The sequence below is a fragment of the Hyperolius riggenbachi genome, chromosome 7 (assembly GCF_040937935.1).
Source record: "Hyperolius riggenbachi isolate aHypRig1 chromosome 7, aHypRig1.pri, whole genome shotgun sequence".
NCBI classification, from domain to species: domain Eukaryota; kingdom Metazoa; phylum Chordata; class Amphibia; order Anura; family Hyperoliidae; genus Hyperolius; species Hyperolius riggenbachi.
In genome coordinates, this window is record NC_090652.1 from 14,967,101 (window position 1) to 14,977,797 (window position 10,697).

Here is a 10,697-nt window from a genome sequence, read left to right on the forward strand (position 1 = left end):
AAATGTCCGCAATCATACGCAAGTAATGCGAAAATGACTGGCCTTAGGCAAAAATTAACGTGAAAAAATTAGATGGAAAATTTGCCTGTCAAAACGAAATTAGGCGAAAATTCGGTAAAAATTTATCGAAACAAATTTTTGCATTTTCGCTCATCACTGGCATGTAGGAGGGTGACCGCTTTGCAGTATTGGTTTTTTAACCCTGCATAGTTTGGCATGCAAAAGCAAATGCATATTTGCATGAGCATTGCCTCATGAATAGCCAATTAGGCCAGATTTGCAAAGCCAGACTTGCTAGGGTAGGCCTCTTTTCCACGGACAGTTGATAGGCAGTAACATGCCTCTCAAACTCTAACAACTGCTCACTACTGCCTGGTAACAGCTTGCTGCTGCCTGGAAACTGCTTGTTGCTGCCTGGTATCTGCTCACTGCTGCCTGGTAACTGCTCGCTGCTGCCTGGTAACTGCTTGCTGCTGCCTGGTAACTGCTTGCTGCTGCCTGGTAACTGCTTGCTGCTGCCTGGTAACTGCTTGCTGCTGCCTGGTAACTGCTTGCTGCTGCCTGGTAACTGCTTGCTGCTGCCTGGTAACTGCTTGCTGCTGCCTGGTAACTGCTTGCTGCTGCCTGGTAACTGCTTGCTGCTGCCTGGTAACTGCTTGCTGCTGCCTGGTAACTGCTTGCTGCTGCCTGGTAACTGCTTGCTGCTGCCTGGTAACTGCTTGCTGCTGCCTGGTAACTGCTTGCTGCTGCCTGGTAACTGCTTGCTGCTGCCTGGTAACTGCTTGCTGCTGCCTGGTAACTGCTTGCTGCTGCCTGGTAACTGCTTGCTGCTGCCTGGTAACTGCTTACTGTTGCCTGGTAACTGCTTACTGCTGCCTGGTAACAGCTTGCTGCTGCCTGGTAACTGCTTGTTGCTGCCTGGTATCTGCTCACTGCTGCCTGGTAACTGCTTATTGCTGCATGATAACTGCTCACTGCTGCCTGGTAACTGCTTGCTGAGCACACGGCTAAACAGTCCGTGGAAAAGAAGCCTAAAACTTGGTGATTGAGCACGCATACATTTTCTCATGCAAAGTACTTCTTCTTCTTGCTCGAAGGTTGAGGCACTTACTCTATTATATATATAGATTGTCCTAGATATGGCCCAGCATGCCCTGGTACATTCTCTGTGGCACAGGAGCAGCTCTGTCCTCCCATTGGTGTACAGTACAAGCACTTGTCCTAGAAATGGCCCAGCATGCAGCCCTCCGGGGCCCCTCTGGCCCAAGGGCCCTGATGCGGTGGCTACCTCTGCAACCCCTATTTCTACGCCCCTGCCAGCATGCCCTGGTACATTCTCTGCTGCACAGGAGCAGCTCTGTCCTCCCATTGGTGGTACAGTACAAGCACTTGTCCTAGAAATGGCCCAGCATGCCCTGGTACATTCTCTGCTGCACAGGACCAGCTATGTCCTACCATTGGAGGTACAGTACAAGCACTTGTCCTACAAATGGCCCAGCATGCCCTGGTACATTCTCTGCTGCACAGGAGCAGATCTGTCCTCCCATTGGAGGTACAGTACAAGCACTTGTCCTAGAAATGGCCCAGCATGCCCTGGTACATTCTCTGCTGCACAGGAGCAGCTCTGTCCTCCCATTGGAGGTACAGTACAAGCACTTGTCCTAGAAATTGCCCAGCATGCCCTGGTACATTCTCTGCTGCACAGGAACAGCTCTGTCCTCCCACTGGAGGTACAGTACAAGCACTTGTCCTAGAAATGGCCCAGCATGCCCTGGTACATTCTCTGCTGCACAGGAGCAGCTTTGTCCTCCCATTGGTGTACAGTACAAGCACTTGTTCTAGAAATTGCCCAGCATGCCCTGGAACATTCTCTGCTGCACAGGAGCAGCTCTGTCCCCCATTGGAGGTACAGTACAAGCACTTGTCCTAGAAATGGCCCAGCATGCCCTGGTGCATTATCTGCTGCACAGGAGCAGCTCTGTCCTCCCATTGGAGGTGCAGTACAAGCACTTGTCCTAGAAATATCCCAGCATGCCCTGGTACATTCTCTGCTGCACAGGAGCAGCTCTGTCCTCCCATTGGAGGTACAGTACAAGCACTTGTCCTAGAAATGGCCCAGTATGCCCTGGTGCATTCTCTGCTGCACAGGAGTAACTCTGTCCTCCCATTGGAGGTACAGTACAAGCACTTGTCCTAGAAATGGCCCAGTATGCCCTGGTACATTCTCTGCTGCACAGGAGCATCTCTGTCCTCCCATTGGAGGTACAGTACAAGCACTTGTCCTAGAAATAGCCCAGCATGCCCTGGTGCATTCTCTGCTGCACAGGAGCAGCTCTGCCCTCCCATTGGAGGTACAGTACAAGCACTTGTCCTAGAAATGGCCCAGTATGCCCTGGTACATACTCTGCTGCACAGGAGCAGCTCTGTCCCCCATTGGAGGTACAGTACAAGCACTTGTCCTAGAAATGGCCCAGCATGCCCTGGTGCATTATCTGCTGCACAGGAGCAGCTCTGTCCTCCCATTGGAGGTTCTAGAAATTGCATATATTTGAAAGCCAAGTTTGAAAGTCAAGATTTTGTTGTTAACATTCAGGCTTTTTTTGCAGCAGCAGCCTGTCAGCGACAACGCCGGCAGCAGCTGGACTGGACCCATTCACCTCCTGCCCTGACATCTCCACCTCCAATGTCCTCATCCCAGGATTGTCCCCCAGAACTGGAAGGAGGATCTTCAGCATCAGGAGGAGCTTCACCAGTACCTGCTGCCGCCACTCCCATTAGGAGAGGGAGAGAGAGAAGCAGACGCCGTTATTTTTGCTCGAGATGTAAGTTTTATGTTTTCTATTGTAGACTTACAGTATATTTCCCCTTTGCAAAGCCTAGGGATAAAAATCTCATAATTTGCCATTCTGTTCTACTGCCTTGAGAAGTATCAGCAGTAGCACATGGTAAATTTCTCTCCCACAAGTCATCCTCTCCCCAAAATAATTTAGTCCAGTTTATTTAACCTTTCCTTTAGTGGTAAGTGAGACCATTAATTAATAGATATTGTATATACTCGCATATAAGCCGACCCACATATAAGCCAAAGCACCCACTTTTCCCTTAGATACCAGGAAAAAGTTATTGACCCACATATAAGCCCCCTCCCCAGTATAACCCACTCCACAGTAGCCAGATGTGCCCCCAGTACAAGTAAGCTCCCCTCCCCATAGCCAGATGTGCCACAAGGATGATAGTTGTGTCTCAAGACACCACTAGATGAGGTCATAGATATGAGACAGCAAATGCCACACAGGAAGAATCCCCGATCATTGCACTGCTGGCACTTTGCTTGCACGCTCTGCTCCACAAGCCAGGGGACACAGGTAGTCTTGAGCAGTGCACTCTCCACACCATGTTGCAGGGGATGGGGGGGCACGGACACAGCGGGGAGCCAGCTGACAATATCACTAGTGCAAGATCATTACGCTCCTCTGCCAGTAACAAAGCCTTCTCCACCATCCATTCTGCTTAACTGACTCACATATAAGGCGAGGGGGTAACTTTTCAGCAAATTTTTGTGCTTATACGTGAGTATGTACTGTCGAAAGTTTGAAAAAAGACAGCTATCCATCAAGCCTGACCAGAGTAATTATGGTATGATAAAAAAAAAACAACTTGGATCAATGTTGTGGATAATCTCTGCACCTGCACTACAACTTGAGAATATGTGTTGAGAGGGCTGGCGCAGGAGCAGTGGACCAACGACTCTGAGTCAGTGAAAACTAAACTAAGCTGCAACGGGAGAACGGAGGATCGTAGAGGACTTCCCAGGACAGTTTCTAGGCTAAATTGCACCCAGGGCGAGGATGTAAAAATCCCCCCCCCCCCCCACGTGGAGACAGGTATAGGTGACCACAGTATAGGTTAGCCAGGTCTAGTTGCCCCCAGTATAGGTAGCCAGCTATAGGTCTCCCCCAGTATAGGTAGCTTGTATAGTTGCCCCCATATAGGTTAGATAGGTCGGTGCCTCCAATATAGGTAACCAGTATAGTTGCCCCATTATAGGTTAGATAGGTAGGTGCCCCCAGTATAGGTTAGATAGGCAGGTCCACCCAGTATTGGTTAGATAGGTAGTTGCACCCAGCATAGGTTAGATTGGTAGGTGCCTCCAATATAGGCAGCCAATATATTTGCCCCCAGTATAGATTAGATAGGTAGAGGCCCCCATATAGGTTAGATAGGTAGGTGCCCACAGTATAGGTTAGATAGGTAGATGCCTGCAATATAGGTAGCCAGTATAGTTGCCCCAGTGTAGGTTAGATAGGTAGGTCCCCCAGTATGGTTAGATAGGTAGGGGCCTCCAGCGTAGCAAACCAGTATAGCTGCTCCCAGTATAGGTAAGATAGGTAGGTGTCCGCAGTATAAGTTAGATAAGTAGGTGCATGCAGTATAGGTTAGATAGGTAGGTGCCTGCAGTATAGGTTAGATAGGTAGGTGCATACAGTATAGGTTAGATAGGTAGGTGCCCACAGTATAGGTTAGATAGGTAGGTGCCTGCAGTATAGGTAGCCAAGCCTAGGGGCGGGAGAAGCGAGCATAGCAGAGAACTCACCTCACTAGCGCAGCTTTTATCTTCTTCCTGTCCCGCCATCTGTCACATTGGTAACAGCGCCCCCTGTGATGACATGCGGTCACGTCATCACAGGGGGTGCTGTTACCAACGCGACAGACGCCAGGACAGGAAGATGATGGAGGCTGCGTGAGTACGGTGAGTTTATCTGCTATGCCCGCTCCCCCCGCCGCTGCACCCCCCTCCTGCCGCACCACCCGGCGCCCTGGGCAGTCACACCGCCTGCACGTTGCTAAAAACGGGGCTGGGACTGGCACGGGCACAGGACGGCGGCAGGGGGCTGGTAGAAGCCCCAGGTAAGCGAACCTTTTTTTTTTTTTCAGGTGGCTTAAGTATCCCTTTAAGCTATATGTACACTTCATGTGTTATTAGAAGTATTTCATGGCTGTAATTCCTCATCAGTCCAGAAGCTATAGTCCTACTTTGTGATGACTGGAGAAAACCTGTCAGCTGTATCGTTTAATATTAACTCCTTCAGCCAGAGAAAAAAGAAAATCAGCAAAGCATATTTATTTGTGTGCTGTGCACTGTAAATACACGTGTTTGTCATCATGTACCATGTCAGTTAAAGTTCCCTTTTAGTTGTAGCTGCTTGACATTGACAAAACATACCGTATTTATCGGAATATATATATATATATATATATATATATACTAGGAGCCTTAGCCCATTTAATAATGGGCTCTAGGCACCTCCACCATCTGTCTGTGTGCACACCCACCCACTCCCCACCCGTCCGGCTGGCCCCCTGGCTGTTCTTCTCCCGTCCGAACAACGGCTGTCCCTGCGGCACAGGCGCAGTAGCGCAAAGCAGGGATACACACACACACACGGAGATGGGACGCAGAGACACAGGGGTCTCATTAGGTAGGCTATAGATATATATACTGTATATATATAGATATATATAATATATACAGTATATATATATATATATATATATATATATATATATATATATATTATATACCGGTATATAGTGCAATAGTGTAGGAGCATCTTATTGATCTTTTCCCCCAAAAAAATATCTTTAAGCTATCTATCTAAGCTCAACTACACTACACTAACCCCTTCTTTCCCACCAGTTACACCGCACTAAGCTACACTACACTACATTACACTAACCCCTGCTTCCCCACCAGTTACACTGCATTAAGCTACACTACACTACATTACACTAACCCCTGCTTCCCCACCAGTTACACTGCATTAAGCTACACTACGCTATATTACACTAACCCCTGCTACCCCCACGAGTTACACTGCACTAAGCTACACTACACTATATTACACTAACCCCTGCTTCCCCACCAGTTACACTGCACTAAGCTATACTACAATAGATTACACTAACCCGTTCTTTCCCACCAGTTACACTGCAGTAAGCTACATTACACTAACCCCTGCTTCCCCACCAGTTACACACTGCACTAAGCTACACTACACTATATTACACTAACCCCTGCTACCCCCACCAGTTACACTGCACTAAGCTATACTACACTACATTACACTAACCCCTGCTTCCCCACCAGTTACACACTGCACTAAGCTATACTACACTACATTACACTAACCCCTGCTTCCCCACCAGTTACACACTGCACTAAGCTACACTACACTATATTACACTAACCCCTGCTTCCCCACCAGTTACACACTGCACTAAGCTACACTACACTATATTACACTAACCCCTGCTTCCCCACCAGTTACACACTGCACTAAGCTATACTACACTACATTACACTAACACCTGCTTCCCCACCAGTTACACGCTGCACTAAGCTACACTTCACTATATTACACTAACCCCTGCTTCCCCACCAGTTACACACTGCACTAAGCTACACTACACTATATTACACTAACCCCTGCTTCCCCACCAGTTACACACTGCACTAAGCTACACTACACTATATTACACTAACCCCTGCTTCCCCACCAGTTACACACTGCACTAAGCTACACTACACTATATTACACTAACCCCTGCTTCCCCACCAGTTACACACTGCACTAAGCTACACTACACTATATTACACTAACCCCTGCTTCTCCACCAGTTACACACTGCACTAAGCTACACTACACTATATTACACTAACCCCTGCTACCCCCACCAGTTACTCTGCACTAAGCTACACTACACTATATTACACTAACCCCTGCTTCTTTACCAGTTACACTGCACTAAGCTACACTACACTATATTACACTAACCCCTGCTTCCCCACCAGTTACACTGCACTAAGCTACACTACACTACATTACACTAACCCCTGCTTCCCCACCAGTTACACACTGCACTAAGCTACACTACACTATATTACACTAACCCCTGCTTCTTTACCAGTTACACTGCACTAAGCTACACTACACTATATTACACTAACCCCTGCTTCTTTACCAGTTACACTGCACTAAGCTACACTACACTATATTACACTAACCCCTGCTTCTTTACCAGTTACACACTGCACTAAGCTACACTACACTATATTACACTAACCCCTGCTTCTTTACCAGTTACACTGCACTAAGCTACACTACACTATATTACACTAACCCCTGCTTCTTTACCAGTTACACTGCACTAAGCTACACTACACTATATTACACTAACCCCTGCTTCTTTACCAGTTACACTGCACTAAGCTACACTACACTATATTACACTAACCCCTGCTTCCCCACCAGTTACACTGCACTAAGCTATACTACAATAGATTACACTAACCCCTGATTCCCCACCAGTTACACTGCACTAAGCTACACTACACTACATTACACTAACCCCTGCTTCCCCACCAGTTACACACTGCACTAAGCTATACTACACTACATTACACTAACCCCTGCTTCCCCACCAGTTACACACTGCACTAAGCTACACTACACTATATTACACTAACCCCTGCTTCCCCACCAGTTACACACTGCACTAAGCTACACTACACTATATTACACTAACCCCTGCTTCCTCACCAGTTACACACTGCACTAAGCTATACTACACTACATTACACTAACACCTGCTTCCCCACCAGTTACACACTGCACTAAGCTACACTTCACTATATTACACTAACCCCTGCTTCCCCACCAGTTACACACTGCACTAAGCTACACTACACTATATTACACTAACCCCTGCTTCCCCACCAGTTACACACTGCACTAAGCTACACTACACTATATTACACTAACCCCTGCTTCCCCACCAGTTACACACTGCACTAAGCTACACTACACTATATTACACTAACCCCTGCTTCCCCACCAGTTACACACTGCACTAAGCTACACTACACTATATTACACTAACCCCTGCTTCTCCACCAGTTACACACTGCACTAAGCTACACTACACTATATTACACTAACCCCTGCTACCCCCACCAGTTACTCTGCACTAAGCTACACTACACTATATTACACTAACCCCTGCTTCTTTACCAGTTACACTGCACTAAGCTACACTACACTATATTACACTAACCCCTGCTTCCCCACCAGTTACACTGCACTAAGCTATACTACAATAGATTACACTAACCCCTGATTCCCCACCAGTTACACTGCAGTAAGCTACACTACACTACATTACACTAACCCCTGCTTCCCCACCAGTTACACACTGCACTAAGCTACACTACACTATATTACACTAACCCCTGCTTCTTTACCAGTTACACTGCACTAAGCTACACTACACTATATTACACTAACCCCTGCTTCTTTACCAGTTACACTGCACTAAGCTACACTACACTATATTACACTAACCCCTGCTTCTTTACCAGTTACACTGCACTAAGCTACACTACACTATATTACACTAACCCCTGCTTCCCCACCAGTTACACTGCACTAAGCTATACTACAATAGATTACACTAACCCCTGATTCCCCACCAGTTACACTGCACTAAGCTACACTACACTACATTACACTAACCCCTGCTTCCCCACCAGTTACACTGCATTAAGCTACACTACACTATATTACACTAACCCCTGCTTCCCCACCAGTTACACACTGCACTAAGCTACACTACACTATATTAAACTAACCCCTGCTTCCCCACCAGTTACACTGCACTAAACTACACACTACATATGGTACTACATTAACCCCTTGATGCCCTCATGACCAAGCTACACTAACTAACACTTCAGTTCTCCCCCTCGCTCCGGTCCTGCTTCTCCACGCGTTCCTCCTGCATTCTCTGATATTGCTGTGTATTGCAGCCGCCTGCCACTATACAGCGCCAGTCCTTCTTCCCTGCCGGCATCTGTACTTCTGTGTTATTGGTTCCCCAGTACTGTGTGACCCCAGCAGCAGGCAGGTACAGTATACAGCGATATCTGAGGATGCAGAGGAATGCGGGGAGAAACAGGATGTCGCTCCATAACATGTGAACCTAGTCTCAAGCAACTAGAAACTACAGTTATCCAGCATCAGCCAATCCCCGATGTTGTGGGATAAAAGGGGTTTTACTGTAAATTGTGATCATATCTCACAGCCTGATATTTTTTTTTGAACAGCAAGCTTCTCTGTTATGGACCAGCCCTCCCGCAGGCACTTGGCCGACCCTCGGGTCTCCGAACTGATGATGGAGCTGCAGGAGCAGAAACGTCGTTTGGAGGTGGAGGGGAAAAAAAATGAAGCACTACAAAAAAAATTGGAAAAGATGGATGAGGAGCACAAAAAGGACATGGACACCTTGAAAGCTCAAGTGCTGGAATACAAGGAGGAGGTTGTCACCCTTAATGAACGTTTTTTCCAGCTGACCGGCACCTTCACGCGTTAATATATTATTATATTTCTTTATTGGACCGCACCGAAGATATGACGCTCTGATACAATCCAGTAGAGCCATATTAATCCATGCCATGCTGTGATGAGGACCAGCCAGTCTGAAACAGTCTGTATGCGTATTGGGTTATTATGGCTCTGTACAATTAAAAAGCTGACACATCATTGCATTTCAACGGTTTTGGAGGTGTGGCTAGCTTACAGGGACAACAAAGGATGATTTGCATATTCAGTGATGCATTGTGGGAGACCTCATATGCTCACTCAGACCTGAATAATCACAAATACCCTCTGTGTTAAGATGCAAAAGTTTAATGTATTGTTTACATACTTTTGTTACGGATTGTATTATTGGTATTTTTTTTAAAGCAATAAACTGTTGTTATTGTGTAAACAGTGTGGATTTACATTTTCTCATAGTTCAACAGTTAATCAATATTATAATGCCCACTCATGGCCAAAGGCTTTGTTAATGGTACAGATACTAGTTTCCATAGAGTATGATGATTAACAACAAGTTCTAAAGTGGATTAAAGAGACACTGAAGCGAAAAAAAAAAATTATGATATTATGATTTGTATGTGTAGCACAGCTAAGAAATAAAACATTAAGATCAGATACATCAGTGTAATTGTTTCCAGTACAGGAAGAGTTGAGAAACTCCAGTTGTTATCTTTATGCAAACAAGCCATTAAGCTCTCCGACTAAGTTAGTCGTGGAGAGGGCTGTTATCTGACTTTTATCATCTCAACTGTTCCTGGACTATTTACTTTTCCTCTGCTAGAGGAGAGGTCATTACTTCACAGACTGCTCTGAAAGACTCATTTTGAATGCTGAGTGTTGTGTAATCTGCACATATTATAGAATGATGCAATGTTAGAAAAAACACTATATACCTGAAAATAAAAGTGTGAGAATATTTTCTTTGCTGCTAATCTTCTAGTAATTATTCATAGTACACAACCAATTCACTATATCATATATATTTTTTTCGCTTCAGTGTCTCTTTAAGGCAGGGCTTCCCAACTCTGTCCTCAAGTACCACCAACAGTGCATGTTTTGTGGAAATCCACAGAGGTAGTTAATGAGCTTTGCTGCAACACTAATTACCCCACCTGTGAAAGTTTGTGGTTTTCTGCAAAGCATGCACTATTGGTGGTACTTGAGGACAGGGTTGGGAGGCCCTGGATAAAATATGCAGTTTCCTGAGTATGATAATCCCAACATTTCCATGTGTTGTTCTACTAGACATACGGCTATCGC

The 10,697-nt window shown here is 46.1% G+C and overlaps 1 protein-coding gene across 2 annotated transcripts in view; it reads left to right on the forward strand.

Annotated features, from left to right (window-relative positions):
• The window catches only part of LOC137525395 (uncharacterized), a 55,175-nt gene extending 45,376 nt beyond the window's left edge, over window positions 1-9,799 (forward strand). Inside the window, exons 5-6 of one of the 2 annotated variants that reach the window (XM_068246470.1) lie at window positions 2,607-2,822; window positions 9,164-9,799. In XM_068246470.1, the coding sequence (XP_068102571.1) occupies window positions 2,607-2,822; window positions 9,164-9,429 (482 nt within the window). In that variant the 3' untranslated portion in view covers window positions 9,430-9,799. The remainder of the gene's footprint in view (window positions 1-2,606; window positions 2,823-9,163) is intronic. The other variant, XM_068246471.1, reaches the window with a different exon arrangement.
• The last annotated feature ends 898 nt before the right edge of the window (window positions 9,800-10,697 follow it).